This window comes from Podarcis cretensis, assembly GCF_951804945.1.
Source record: "Podarcis cretensis genome assembly, chromosome: Z".
Classification (NCBI taxonomy): Eukaryota; Metazoa; Chordata; class Lepidosauria; order Squamata; family Lacertidae; genus Podarcis; species Podarcis cretensis.
The window spans coordinates 31240895-31256690 of NC_137184.1; the positions used below are offsets into that span (position 1 = coordinate 31240895).

Genomic DNA, 15796 nt, shown 5'->3' on the forward strand with positions numbered 1-15796 from the left:
CAAAGCATCCTGACAAAGGGCAGGTGCTTTCAAATAGAGGATATAACCTTGTTTGTAACAAGGGGTCAAGGGAGAAAGCAGGCAACATTACTTCAGGGAGTTGCATGGGCCCAGAGACCCAAAATATTCTTTTTTTGGCGGCTATGCAAACTAATGGGACCAAATACAATGCTGTTTCACCCTTGCAACAGAAACGGGAGCAGAAATTGCTGGTGTTCACTTATTAATCCCATATCCGGAACAGAAACCATTTTAACAACTACAATCAGTATTCACTGTCTTTGCTTTCGGTTTACTAGCCATACCTAACTGTTTGCGTCCCCCCATCACCACCTCCCATATATGCATTACATTTGCTTTGTATTGAAATGGATGACGTGGAATAACTAATGACAATGTGATTTACATAAGTTACTTAATTTCACCACAGTGGACAGCAAGACGATTAACACAGGTTTTGGTAGAAGAGGAACTGCAGTGCAGTGGAAACAGTGCTTCATACAATGAACACAGGGAGGAATGGAAAACGGAGCCCCCTTACACTCCTAATGACCGTGCCTAGGCAGCAAGAGAGTCCATGGGTCTTTGAGAAGGACTCTACTGCTACACATGAGTGATTATTTTCACTTGACTGGGTCAGACAAGAACCATCTCCGTTGTTCTGCAGACCCTCCAAGTGTCCCTATTTTCTAGGGACATCCCTGATTTAGAGAAGCCATCCCAGTTTCTGATTTGATCCCGGAATGTCCCACTTTCCCTTGGGATGTTGCTATTTTCGTCGGAAAATGTAGGAGGGTATGGAGTTATCTGACCCCCCAAGCCACCTGACGGCAATCCTGTATAGAAAAGTTTTTTTATGTTTTTTTATGTTTTTATATATGTTGGAAGCTGCCCAGAGTGGCTGGGTGCAACCCAGTAAGGTGTGTGGGGTATAAATAGTAAAATTATCATTATGGAATGGGATGTCCCTATTTTCATCGGAGAAATGTTGGAGGGTATGTTGTTCTGACCTTTGCAAAAAACCATGCCCTGTTCTCACCCACTTTCGAAAAAGAAGCCACCCTTTTACCAGGGTTCTTTTTTTTGGGGGGGGGGGGTAGGAAAAAAGTTTTAGAAGGGAAAAAATAAGAGGCATTAATGCTTCCAAATCCACAAAAAGGAGGCCACTATGATCAGAAGTGGCAACCAAGATTTGGACGAAAAACAGCCTCTGGCACTTTCCACATTCCACTTAACACAGTGCAAGAAACCCCTGGAAAGAAGCCTCTAAAGTACTCCAATAAACAAAGCAGCTCGAAACTGGCATAATGCACACAGCTTAAGAGAGTCCTTTGGCATTAGCAGAAATGTACCAAGAAGCCAGATCTTGTCTATGGCACCATTCATAGCAGGTTATCACAAGCCATCATAAATGTATGTCACTAACAATTGCACACTCAAAAATATAATCAAAGCAACTTCTAAAACAATGAGAAGAAATTGGCGGGGTGTTTTCTGTGGTCTGCATGCTTGGGCACCCAACTTGCAGTGCCCTCAAAAGAAAGCAGCTCCACACCCAACTCTAAAACCATTCCCTTTGGTGCGTCTAAGGCATGCCTGGACAACATGGAATCATAGAAGGACAACTTAACCTAACAGTGGCTCAGTCACCATTCTACCTTTGCTGGATTGCAGAACCCCGACTCAGGTTTGCAATCTGAGCAGCAGAGAACATGCTGAGCAGGCCTAGCTTTGGCGTTTACCTATCAAGCATTCATCCAGGATGGCAATGTGTGTGGGCCGTTTTCATCTCCTTTTCACTCCCTAGGTCCAGGTCTGGTAACCTGAAGCCTAAGGATTAAATGTAGCCCTCCACACCTTTGTATATGGCCCTTGGGACCACACGCCCCTTGAATGATTTCGCTAGGCTGGAATGTGTCCTTGAACTATAATTAATGTCATTTGCTTGCCTAGAACCAAGGATGGTGAGATGTCGTATGTAGCTTTTGCAGACTTGGAATCTACACAGATCAGCCACATCCACATGCTCCACCCACTTTTGCAGCTGAACCCACCACCACTGGTATGTGGCCCTCCAAAAGGTTGTCCAACATGGGAATGCAGCCTTCTTGCTGAAAAAGGTTTCTCATCCCCGCCTTAGTTAAACATTTACAAAACTAATATGAAAATAAGCAGAAGCAACATGCAAATTTAGGAACAAGAATGTGAACCAAAGGGTCTGAGTAACACACATTTTGTCACCACCACCCTCTCCCCACCCATTTTTTTATAAGGCCAGGGTGGGGAACCTGCTGCCCTCCATATGTTGTTGGATTCCAAGTCCCATTAACCCCCACCAGCACAGACTGTGGTCAAGGATGACAGATGTTTTAAGTCAATATCTAGAGAGTTGCAGGGGATCAGAGAACTGCTCCTTTGACCACAGGAGACATGGGGTTGTACCTTACCAAGTTTTACTCAGAGTAGACCCATTAAAAGTAATGAACCCAAGGTAGTCATTTCCATTAATGGCAACAGCTTGCTCTTTGTCAACAGTCCTATTCTCTACATAGGACTAGTCTTGGATATAACCCACAGGTTTGCCTGCTACCTGAAAAGGTATATATAATGCTTTGAGCTATCACACCTTCTTCATACCTCATCAGATCAGCCATCCAGCCAGCAAAGTGCTATCTGCATTGACAGGCAGCACATCTTCCAAGTTTCACACAGGAGCCTTCCCAAGCCCTTCCTGGAGGTGCCAAGTATGGAACCTCCTGCACACAATGTCTGCTCCTTAGCTCCTGGGTCAGTCTCTCCTAAAAGTCATAGCATAAAACTTTCTGAGCCATACCTACATCATCCTTCTGTACTCAAGTGGAACCAAAGTGCTTTGGGTTAGGCAGGGAGGAGTCAATGACAAACATAACCCATTGCACTGCATATGTCCCGCCCTCTATTCAAATTGCAGGATATACTTAACTGAAAGCTAAGGTTTTCAGGCAAAGGAAACCATAACTCTTTTCCCTTGAGCTTTTTTTAAAAAACAACAACAACAACAACAAACACTCACTGTTTCAAAGAGAAACTGTGTCGTGGGTGCTAAATTTTAAAATAATGATGATAATAATAATAATATACTTCTTGTACTCCGGCCATCTGACTGGGTTGAGAAGGCCTCTGCTCTTGAAGAGATGGGAGAAAGGATACATCAACCATAGAAGTAACTTTTGCCTGCAAGACACCAGAAATGTCTTGCAGTTTAAGATCAGCCAAAGGAGTCACTTCTGGCTTTAGACTCACAGTGACTATCCATGGTATCTGGTACCAGATAAGCTTAGGAGGAAATGGAGATTGAGGGCTTGTTTTTTTTTAGGCTAGCAAGACTCTTTAAACTACCCCGTTGTTGCTACAGTGAATGATGATTCCAACTTTTGCCACCCCTACAAAAAGTAAAGAGGTTTTACCCTAAATTGGTGAGCCAACCCTTCCTTCCTTCCTTTCTTTTAAAAAAGACACATAAGCTTTTGGGCTTTCTCCTCCTTTTAGGGAGGCTATCAACCCTCAACAGTTTCGCATCTCCCCAGCCAGGAACTACCGAAGGTGCCCATCCCACACTTGGCCCAGCTACCTTGCATTTGCTACAGTTTTGCTAGCCTCTCCCCCATCTGCAAATTGTGCATGGCAGAAGGAGCAGAATACAAGCCATTAGGTATGGGTACCAGAAGTGAAAAAATAATGGGATATGTTTTTTGTTTTGTTTTTACAATAGACTGTTTCTCAGGCTATCATAGTGCTTGGGTGAAATACCCTTTTCCTTTCTGGTTTTGTTTTGTTTTTAAAACCCACCACAGGAGAGCAACTCATAAGGCATTCTGGAGGTCAGAATCCTGAGCCATCCTATAGCAAAACTACACCCTCCCCCCCCTTCCACCACCACCAACCATGCTGATTTAGTGCATGCCTCAGCTTCCCACTCTACTTGTCCAATGTTGAGGACACATTAAAAGCCCTAGAGCCTAATCTTGCTCACAGGGACAATTTATATCTATCACGGAACAAGCTCCAAAGGGAGCTTGCATAGCTGGCTGGCTATTCCATCATTGCTTTGTTCCCAAGCTGTAAGATTCCAGCAGGGGAACCTGAAGGAACAACACAATGATGAAGAACAGCCGGGTGTTCCCCCCTCCCCCCCCTGCCCACTTCCTGTGGGAAGTTATACTGGTTTGTCCAAAGTCTTAGGGAGAGTGGCTCCACTGGTTGTGGTGGAGATCTTCCTGCAGACAGTATTGGTGTGGTTCTGGCAGCGACAACCAGGCCGCTTAAAGGCATCGTAGCCCCACTGGCAAAGTTTGAGGCACCCCAAGGTGGGAAAGTAACAGCACAGGCAGGGCATGAACAAAGAGAGGAAACTCATGGCAGCCCAGCGGGCACAGCAGGATCCTGGGCCACAAGAGCAGGGGTCATCGGCACAGGTGTCCTCATCATCTGAGGAGCAGTGGTAGAAAATGCCCTTGACACAGCAGAGGCAAGTCCCATAGTCAATGAGGTTCTCTGGTGAGCAGAAGCAGCGCTTGTTGCAAAGCCAGCAAGAGGGCAAGCTGCGTGTCGCCATGCAGCGGGCACACTTGCAGCGGCCGCATTCCTCGCAGATGAAGAGGTGGCCAGCATGGGCGACACGAGGCTTCTCAGATGTCCCCTTCCGCAGCTCCTCAGGCTTTGGTTCGCCTGCTTGGGGCTGATTCCGGACAAGCGAGTGCCTAGAGTGCGATGGTGTGATGAGCCTCTGCTCTGAGGCTGTGGTGCTGTGGGAGATGGAGCTGGCAGTGCTGGAATGGCTCAGAGGCTGCTGGAGGGGTGGCTGGCCAGGCTGAAGGTCCTGGATAGTGGTGGGCACCAGGCGTTCCTGAGCCACCTCCTGCTTGTGGGCTGCTTGCGACTGGGATGGAGTGGAGGGAGCTTGCTTGGATGAGGCAGGTCTCTCCACGTAGTCATTGGTGGCACGGATGGCACAAATCTGGTCGATGGAAAGGACTTGCTGGAAATCCTCAGGCGCTGAAGCCATGGTGTCTTCAGAGCTGCGCTCAGTGGTGCTGGCCGGAAAGGGCATTCTGGGGAAGGATGAAGGCTCCAGTCAGCAGGGAACATCAGAAGGTCCTGCAGGAGAAGAAACAAAAAGCAAAGGGGGGAAAAAAGTCCACCCCACTGTTAAATCACAACAGTAAAAGACCAATCGAGAAATTTTGTTGGGGCAGAGGAGAAATTGAGACATCTATGCTCTAGCAGCCTTTCTCAACTTTTGGTCCCCAAATGTTGTTAGACTGTCACATGGAAGATGGAGCAAGCTTGATTTCTCCTGCTCTGAAGATAGGACCTGAACCAATGGATTCAAGTTACAAGAGGTTCTGACGAAACATCAGGGAGAACTTTCTGACAGGAAGAGCTGTTTGAATGGAGGTTGTAGACTCTCCTACATTGAAGCTTTTAAAGCAGAGGTTGGATGTTCATCTGTCAGGGATGCTTTAGCTGAGATTCCTACATTGCAAGAGATTGGACTAGATGGTGCTTGGGGGCCCTTCTGACTCTGCAATTCTATGATTCATCCCTGACCACTGGTCCAGCTAGCTAGGTATGGTAAGAGTCATAGTCCAGCCACATTTGGCAGCCCAACGTTGAGAAACGCTGTGTCTGGCTGATAGCCTTGGATCAGGAACTTTTATGGAGGGAAGGGTGGGACATGCATCTCTTGCAGTGGGCTGGAACTACCAATTAAAAAAATAGCAAGGCACAGCTGGTACTCATGAAGAAATATTGTGCCTATTAACACACATCAGGCAATTCGTTTTTTAAGCATTGCTATCACCTAATGTTGGGAGCCTCTGGAAATCTTGTGGCTTAAAATTGCAACCCTCCCTTTCAGGCAAGGTGGCACCTGGCTTGTACAAGGCATCTGATCTGAAAAACAACATGATCTCCTGATTCATCTGCTACAGTGGGACTGGGTACTCTTTCCTTTACATGCCCATACAGCAGGTATGGGGAACTTTGGGCCCTCCAGATGCTGCTGAACTGCAACTCCTAACAGCCACAGTCAGCATGGCCATTGATCAGGGATGATGAGAGTTGCAGTCCAATAGCATCTGGAGGCTCCTCATTCCAGCCACAGAGCAATGCCAACCTTCTTACAGTGTAGGAGACCCAGCCCATATCCCTACCACTATTTAATTCAGATTGATCCTTTCCAGAGAAAATCTGGCAAGGTTGGCGGGGGGGGGGGGGAGGAAGTTGCCCACAACCCCATCTGCAATAACTCAACAACCCATCTGCAAACCAAGCCCATGCTAGAAGTGCCCTATAATCCCCAGAAGACAGGGAGGGGGAGGGAGATTGAGAAAAAGTTATTCAGTATGGGGCAATAGATGGCTACTCAAACTAGGGTCCAGAACACCAAGGCTAGTAGAAGAAGAAAAATATCAGTTGTTAATTTTTAATGCAAGCCCATCTAAAAGCCACACTTTCTGAAGTTATACTGGAACTGAAATGCAGCCATCCTTCAAAATTAACACTTCTCTGAATTTTGCACTGCAGTTCTCAGACCAAAATACACACATTAAGGGACAGTGTGCATAATAATGCAAGAACTGGTGACAATATAATACAACAACACAGCATTAGGATAAATGGCTTGCAAAAATGTGTACAGCTGGCAAAATTACATATAAAAGTGTTATATTCAGAGAGAGAGAGAGAGAGAGAGAGAGAGAGAGAGAGAGAGAGAGAGAGAGAGAGAACGAACGTGGGTGAATTTTCAGGACTTTTAAAAAGCATGTCACAGGTTCATGCAGAAATTTGGAGAATTGAACTTATGACTGGGAAAATGAGAAATGAAAAGAGTCATCCATCCCTACCCATGACTCTCAGGAGCCAAGACAAAATCACTGTAGGGGGCTATTTATGGTTTAAGCCAAAAAGTCCCACACTGGCTATTCTTCCCTACAATTTTAGGAGTCTCTCCCTCCTTAGAGGAGGGGACTGGTCTCCCCCCCCTTTTTTTTTAAGGTCAGCAAACTAGTCTCTATATAGGCAAGTGAGTCAATGAAGCCAGAGAAGCTGGTAACAAATGCTGCCTGAGCAGGATGAAACGAGGAAAAGAGCAGTGGGAAGATTGATTTTTGTTAGCCAGGTCGACCTTGAAGAAGAGTGAAGATCAAGAGCCATCTTCCTTTGATTGCTAAAAGCCAGCACTACTTTGGGTGTTCTTCCTGCCAAAGGGGAAAAAAACAGCTAGCCCAGATTCATTTAAAGCAAAGTTGAGCTTCCAGGCAAGGCAAGATGAGCTTGGAAAGAGTTGTAGGATTAGGTTGGGGGAGTGGGGGGTGGCAGGTGCGAAGAGAAGAGGGACCAGGGCTTTCTTTGAATCAGACCCATGTGTCTTCAACAACTGAGCATGTGCAGAAGGCTTCCTCTTTTTTTACCAGAGTAAACACAGGAACTTTAAATACACAGGAACCTTAAATATACAATACAGGAGAGGGAATTGTAATGACTGCCAGATTTACCATACATTTAAAGCACATGGCTTCCCCTGAATAATCCTGGGGACTGTAGTTTGTTAAGGGTGCTGGGAATTATAACTCTGTGAGGGGCGAACTACAGCTTCCAATATTCTTTGGGGATGCCAGGTACTTCACATGTGCTCTAAATGTATGGTGTGCATGTAACCATGCCCAAAAAGTTTGGAAGCCAGAGTACACAACTCAAAATCACCCAGGAGGCTCATTGCCTACTACGTGAAGGGTGCTACCTCACCAACAACATGTGCTTTATGTTTTCAGCTCAGCATTTTCTTTGCAACACATTCTACATTAGGAAGCCAACATCAGGGGTCAGGATTATTGGGTATCCATCAAAACCCACTCACACAATTCCCAGGGCCTCCTGGCTACTGCTCCTTGTGGTTTCTGCCTGTTCACTCCCTTTCGCCAAACAAGCAAGCAGTGGGAAGAGTAAAGAGCACATACCTTGGTCCACTCCTGCTGGATAATGGTACAATCGCTGACCACAGAGAGTGGCAACAAGTGGATAATAGCGTCTATGGTGAGGTGTGAACTCAGAGAGGGGGAACCCACGGCAAAGGACCATTTTCTTTAACAGCATCTTTTCTTTCCCTACATTCAATCTTTCTATACCCTCATTTCTCCCCTCCCCTTTTCTTCTTTTTCTTCTTCTTCTCCATTTCCGTTCCTTTCACACACACGCAACACCCGCCCCCCCCCTTTCTCATGCTCACCAAGTTTGGCAGGCAAAGAGCACAAGGCTTTCACTCTTCAAGAAATTCATGGCAGTAAAGCTCCTGGATGCAGCTGGGTGATGCAGCATGGCTGGCTGGCTGGCTGGCTGGCTGCAAGAGGCTGAGAAAAGCAATACCAGCTCCATCATGCACCTCTAAGTCCAGGGAGGAGGAGATGCCATGATGTGAGTTTCCTGGAAGACGTTGAGTTGTAAATATTTCCTATGCAAATTGAGGCATTTTGCTTCGGGGTGTGTGTGTGTGTGTGTGTGAGAGAGAGAGAGAGAGAGAGAGAGAGAGAGAATTCTGCTGGCCTGGAGTGTGATCTAATTTAGCATGCTTTTATTTTACGTGTATTTAGGAAACCAGAGTTTAAAGCTCTGAAGTTGCCAAGCTTGCCTAATATTGCTTTTGCAATTGGCACCCATTAATTGTTGCTTATGAACATGTGAAATGGAAATTTTTCTATGGAAAAACAGTGCACTGGGAAATTTTCTACCACTGGATACAGCAACATTGTCTCGTTCCCCATACCCATTATACATCACTCTTCTCATGATTGTTCAGGAAAGAGCTGCAAGCATTCGGTATGTAGAGTTTATCTGTTGGACTATAAACAGACAAGGAGAGAGCCATAGTTACCTGCAAGGCTCTGCTGAAGTACACCCCCATTCTGGATGGTGGTGGAAGCATCTCAGTGCCAGAGCAGCCCTCCTCAACCTGGTACCCTCCAGATGTTTTGGATTACCACTCCCATTGTCCTTAACCATTGATCAGGCTGGCTCTGGCCAATGAGGGATGTAGTCCAACAATATCTGGAAGGCATCCAGGTTGAGGAAAGTTTTGCTAATGCATAGAAGCTTAGACAGGCATTGCACAAAGGGCAAGGTCCTCCTTGTGCAAAGGAAAAGGGTTATCTCTCTCCATATGCATATTGGGGAATTTGCATGGCTTTGTTCCTGCTTGCAAAACCCAGCATGTTTTTACCAATTCCTCCGATGGAGGATTTGCCCCACTGTCACAATGCTGACATGGACCTTTTCTTAAATCAGCCTCCCATGCAAGATTAAAAATCTACATTGACTACTACAGAGTGCATACTATTTCTTTTCTGTATTCTGCCTCATGTTGACAAGCTGCATTAAGTACTGCTAGCTGGCAGAGAGGGGAGAAAGAGGCACATGTAAACTCTTGTGTGAAGACTGCAAATCCAATACCCTCTTACCTGGGAGTCAGTGCCCCCTATGGTACTTCAGAGAAGGCATGTATAGGACTGTATTGTTAGCATGAGATGCAATCCAGCAGAAAGGCACAGTGAAGAGGAAGCTAAGCTAAATGGGTAGCTAAACTAAGCCCTGCCTCTGGCACAAGTATGAACTTCGGATCAGGTGCTTCAGAGAGTGAGTTGGTGCAGTGGTTAGAGTTTTAGTCTAGGACCTGAGAGACCTGAGTTCAAATCCTCGTTGAGTCATGAAGCCCACTGGGTGACGGTTGGGCCAGTCACTGTTCTCTCAGCCTACCTCACAGGGCTGTTGTGGAGATAACATGGGAAGTGGAGATAACATGGGAAGGAGGGAGAACTATGTATGCTGCCTTGAACACCTTAGAGGAAAGGTGGGTTATAAATGTAACAACCACAACCACAATCATCACAGTGAAATGAGCTCAGAGCAATACAGCCAGCAAGGGCAGGCTTGCCTGACTTGGAACCTCACAGCCCTGATTCTGGGCCAGAAGTGCAATGCTTGATCTGGTTGACAACCAATCTTATCAACCAGGATCCCCCCCACCCCCCAAAAAAGCTGTCTTTCTATATAGATGCAAGTAAAATCTCCCATTCATCTGGGTTGGTCAGACATATTGCTAACTCTCCAAGTAGCCTACCTCACAAGGCAATTGCAAGGATGATTTTTTTTTTTAGCTGAAAAGCTGTTTGTTCAAGGGTACCAGGTTGAGTTTGTTCATGGGTTCAATGCCACAACTTTGAACCAATAAGCACCATTCTGTAGTCCTGCAAATTTACACTGCCCAATTTGAAACTTTGAACAGGATGCACAGACAGGACTCATCAGACTGGGTAGCCTGAGAATCTTCATTTTTTGTTAAGCAATGAAACACACAGTGCTTCTAGTCCTCAAGACCACCAAGGGAGGTTTGAATGCACAATGCCAGCTTTTCTCAGCATAGAATTTCAGCCACCAATGTGCAGATGGCCCAGCTGAGTGGTGGAGACCATGCTTTTCACACAGCACGTACCTGATTCCACCCCCAGCATCTCCAGATAGGGAAGGGGAAGGTCCTCAAAGCCACTGCCCACCAGTGAAGATGATACTGAACTAGATGGATCAATGGTCTGGCTCCGTATAAGGCAACATCTTAAATTTCCAGAAGCACAACCTTTCTGTAAAAGCTATTATTCACATGCTAGCCTAGTTGAGCCCAAATTTTGACCAGACAACCTTTAGGACCCAGCAAGATTCTCCAGCACCAAACAGGATTGATGGAGGGAGGGGAGGGAGGGAGAAGATGAAGAAGAGAGAAAAGAGGATTGAATGACAATAAATTGTTTGCCATTCCGGATGCGATGAATCCAATCCAGCCGGCAGGAGGGACTGAAATAGATACTGCAGTGAAGGGAAAAGGGGAGAGAGGCAGAGAGGGTGAATAGAAAAGAGTTGGCAGCCGCAGCAGCTGAGTGGGGAAGCCACACTACAGAGCAAGCCATTGAAAAAGGATGGCAAAGCAGTGCCTGACAGACAAGAGGAGCTAATGACCCCCTTCACTCTTCAGCAGAAGGCAAGTCACACACCTCTGCCAACCAGCTATCATGATTCCCTGACACCAAAGTGATGAAGCAAGGTGGAAAGCGAGTTTAAGTGTGGCCCTCCCAATTTACAAAAAAAAAAAAAAAAAGGCTTCACTTGAGCCATGACTCAACTTGGGGACCTATTTCCTCCTTTGCCACCCCACAGAGCACCTGGACACTTTAAAGAAGAAGAAGAAAGTGCTTCTGACTGTACTCCCCATCATTTCTTGTGATGCTCAGCCCAACACACCCACAAGATATTGCACAGAAGGGCACACAGCGTGCAGTTTCATGGCAGGCTTAGTAAATCCTTGTGCAGCCCTGATTTTTACAAACCGAGGCAATGAGTGTGGACATTGGAGCAGCCATTTCATATACTACTGTCCAGCAAAAATGATTTGTTGGCTGGGCTGCAATTTTAATTTAGCCCTAGGTTAGATTTGCTCACCCTAATGTTAGTCCCCACAGATCTATGGGGCAGCTGGAAACTGGCAATTCATTGTTCCTACACAGATCAGGAGAAGGGGAGAGAAAGTGATCGTTTCCTCAACTGTTAACCCCAAAACTAAAATCATCCAGGGAACTATTTATCCCATCCCAATTTTTCATGAAGACTACTGTTACCTGGTTACCTTATCATTAGAAACAAATGAATAAGCAGGTAATCTTCTATGCCAGTGGAAGAGTTGGTCCAAGAAGAAGATATACACTTTTGATTTACACAAAATGCTTCTATTTAGGCAGAACTGATAAGCAGTTTGTTTGTTTTCTTCCTGAAACAGGGAGACTGACATGGATTTGAGTGTGAATATTCAGATACAGACAGGTTGGAGCCTGCACATAAAGCATTTCCTTCCATTCAAGCACACAAGCCACATGCATGCATATATATAATTGTTCTCTTTATTCAACTCTATTCAACAAGATAGCCCTGCTTTATCCCAGGAGCATCTTTTCCAGCAGCAACCTGGTCCCATCCAGGAGGGTGTGGCCTAATTAAAAAAGAATTTGGATTTTTAAAACAATACGGATCTCTCTTGTGTGGGGTGGATGCCTGTGTACCACAGGGCTAAAGAATGCTAGTTGCAGCTTCAAAAGTGGTCAATGAAATCAGTCCCAAACTCACAAGTGCTGCAATCTTATCCCCAAAGCAGCCCCCAGTGAACATAGGAAAACTTACTCCTGGGCTCGCCTGCACTGAAGGTTCCTTGGAACCACCACATCCCAGCCTCAGCCCCCCACCTGCCATAGGGAGTAATGCTACCTGCCTACCTTGCAAGGCTTTGCAAGGATTTCTCAGTGCCATGCCTGCGAAGCAATTTTAGCACCTGCAATATGCAATACAAATGCTATGTAGTTAAAGCATTATTAATGGGCAGCAACTCTATCAAGCTGCTGTAATGGCAAAGGAGTTAAGGAGTAAAAGATCTTTCAGTAACTGGAAGCCTTTTGGCTAGCTAGAAATAACCAGCCTGCCTATCCTCTCACCCCAATTAAGGAGGCATGCCAATTTCCTTGCTTAATTTCTTTTATTATTTTCCAACACATCCCTCGCCCATGGAATTTAAATTATCCAGGTGTGTTACTGCTAACAAGTTCCCCTTTGCCTCATCAAGCATTCTTGCATCCTTTCATCACCACCCTTGATGGTTCAAATCCCTCCTCCCCCAGCCCCAGTACTGAATCTCTCCCTCCAGTCCATCAGCCCCCTTTCAGGTTTTGCTTCCCAGCTGCCTGTAGGAGTTAGGAACACAGGAGGATGCCTTCTACAACTGGTCCACCTATCTCTGCACTGTCCACACTGGCAAGCAGCAGCACTGCCTGAAGATGCTGAGGATTGAATATGGGGCATTCTGCATTCAAAGCATGTGCTCTGCTATTGAATGAGTTCAGCCCTTTCCCTAAATGAGTTCATGATCTCCTTAAAAAAAGAAGAACAAGAAAAGCCCCACATCTACACCTTTTACCAGATCACATGTCACTTGCTGCAGCTGGCAGCTATAATCAGGTATGCTGTTTGATACCATGCATCTCCAACCCTAATTATTCCTCAAATCCTACTCTAGCTACAATGGACATAATAAACATCACACACCTGTCATCCCCTGCCCCCCCCCAAAAAAAAAACCCTGTTCTCCCTTCTCTGGCACATCTAACACCTGCCCAAGTTTATGTTTTCTGGATATGAACCCTCCATCACTCCTGCAAATAATTTAAAAGGGCAGCATTGCTGACCAGACCAAGGAGCCCCTCGTTCAAACATTCCCTTTCTAGTAGTTGCTAGCCAACACAGCTTGAAGGCTTTTAAGCTTCTAAGAGGCAAGGACCCTTCCATTTGTGGTTTGCCTCAATCATTTGATTTTCAGAGGTATACTGCTTCTGAACTTGGAGGTTTCACCTAGCTACCACAGTGAATAGCCGTGGAGACTTCTATCACCCATGACTTTGCCCAAGCCTTTAACACATGCACACACATATATAAATGGCTATTTTTGAGCACTTTGACCAAAGGTGAATCTGCCAAACTAATCTGGGGGAAATGAAGGCATGGCAAAGACTATTATTAGGGGAGCAAGGATTTTGTTGTGCAATATACAGCAGTTTTGGGTTGAAGGTAGGTGGGAATCGACTGCACAATTTTCAGCAGGTCTTCAAGGATTTTCAACTCCTAATATTTACCCAACAATAAGTGAACCTGAACAATAGAGGGGGTGAACCCTCTTGGGGGGGGTAAGTATTTTGCTAAACACTTATTTTTAGCCTCAGTGTTCCTCACCTGTGAAATAGGAGCATTAAACCAGATCCTGATGCAAATCCTGTGTTAACTCAGATGTAGATTTGCTATGTGTGAATCATGGGTGCAGGAGATAAATGGCTTCCCCACACACCTTTTTGCGTATGGCTCCCACACACCCCTTGTCACAATTTTGTAGCTACCTCTGGTTGGTGGACCTCAGTAGTCTAACAAAAATACATTAGTAGATCCCACAATTCTGAAGGTCTCAACAACTCCATACTCTTTCTAAATATACCTTAATATACTGTGGTGGAGAGGGGCGGGGGAATGAACAGGATAGGCAGTTCCGAAGCCCCCATTAAGCCGAACAAGCAGGAGTTCCCCCCAACCAGCACATTTTGGCTTACCGAAGTGAAGCAATACACATTTACCCTCTAAAGAGGGGGTTGCATAGGGCCCTTGCGTCCAGAGTCTGAAATTACCTACCACTGCCCCCCCCCCGTTAATGGATTATTAATTAACCAATTATTAATCGTGTTAACGTTATCAATTATTTTATCCGGGAGGGAACCGAGCACCTCCAGTCGAGAGAAGCCGCTTTTCTAAAAGTGGCAGTTCTGCGGGCACGTCAGGTTTGTTCCATCACATAAGAAGAAGCTGTTCCGAGACAGCACTCTATCGCCGACCCCTGCATCAAAGAGCGACCCCGCCCAGCCAACGAATAGATCGTCCAGAGATACATACAAGCAACTCTACCCTGAGACGAGGCAACACAAATCAAGGTTGCCTTCCCTCCACCCCCGCATTCCAACAACTGAAATATCTTCTCATGTCTTTACTGGCTAGGTACCTCCTGCCTCGCCCCATTCCATCCCCGCCAGGCTCCCCTCAAAGCGTGCCCAGGGCGATCCCCCAGGCCAGGCAGGAAGAAACGATCCGGCGGCTGCCCGATTATGGGTCAGAGCGCCGTCGAGTCCCGCCTAGGCAGGAGCCCGGCGCCACGCTGCTGCCTTAAGCAACTCTTCGCTTCGGGAAGCTGCTGCTGCTGCTGCTGCTGCTGCTGCCGCCGTTTCTTGAAGAGACAAGAGAGGAACACCCGCCGCTCCTCCAGCAGCAAAGCTGATGGATCTGAACAGGGGCCGCGACTGTCAGCCAGCGCGACCCATGCTCGCCCCACAGCCGCTGCTCAACCTTCCTGATGAGGAACTCTATTGAACGCGAAAGCTCTCGCGTCAGGCAAGAAGGGAAAAGCGACGCTCCTTCCGAACATCTGGAGGAGCGCGGAGCATCCCTCGCCGCCGCCGCCAGCACCCCGTGTAAAAAACACAGGACCTCTCCGTAGCGCAGGTGCTGGGGGTAAGAAAGAGATTGCAAGTTGCGCCGGCACTCCCTTGGTACCGATAAACCCTTCGGAGTAGGACGCGGAAGAAGGTTGGATGGCTCCATCCATCCATCCCTTCCGCGGGCACTCACCTCGACTGGGATGCAAGAGCTGTTATCAGATGCGCTCCCGCGGACTCCATCCAAGGGACGCCCTGGGGAGAAGCCGCGTCCGTGGTTTTAAGTACAGTCGCCGGGAGAGCGACCGGAGCCGTTCCGGATGAAACAAGGCAAGACCCCTCCTTCGGGGCGGGGCGAGTCTCCGAAGGGGCGGGCTCTGGTTACAGCGCGTGGAGCTGTTTTTGTGAATGTAGCCGCTCTAGCCTGCGCGCTTGTGAATGGAGGGAGCAGGAGGGGGCGGGGCGGGTTTTTAGCTCCTCCCCCTGTTCTCCCCCCCCCCCCCCACCTTCCCTGCTCTTCCTTTCCCGTAGCTCTTAATGCTACCCAAGTGGCGTCATCCAATTGAAATGGAATCGGCCCATTAGACGTCCCTAAAGGGATCTCGCTGCTGCTCGCCCGCTGATTCCAACCAGCCTTGCAGCAGAGAATGAAAGAGAGGAGGTGGAGGAAGCAGCTTCAAGAGCTCAAACCAACCTCTCTACAA

At 46.9% G+C, this 15796-nt stretch overlaps 1 protein-coding gene across 1 annotated transcript; it reads right to left on the reverse strand.

The window, feature by feature from the left end:
* Window positions 1-1088: 1088 nt before the first annotated feature.
* SPRY3 (sprouty RTK signaling antagonist 3) lies at window positions 1089-15404 on the reverse strand. Its single transcript, XM_079961574.1, has 2 exons — window positions 15286-15404; window positions 1089-5136 (listed from the first exon to the last, which is right to left on the reverse strand). Exon 2 carries the CDS (start codon window positions 5087-5089, stop codon window positions 4196-4198), a length of 894 nt encoding a protein of 297 aa, XP_079817700.1. The 5' UTR covers window positions 5090-5136; window positions 15286-15404; the 3' UTR covers window positions 1089-4195.
* Between the last annotated feature and the right edge of the window lie 392 nt (window positions 15405-15796).

Bases quoted from the DNA above. Each gene is read 5' to 3' on its own strand.
- SPRY3 (XM_079961574.1), bottom strand. From the start codon at position 5,089: ATGCCCTTTCCGGCCAGCACCACTGAGCGCAGCTCTGAAGACACCATG.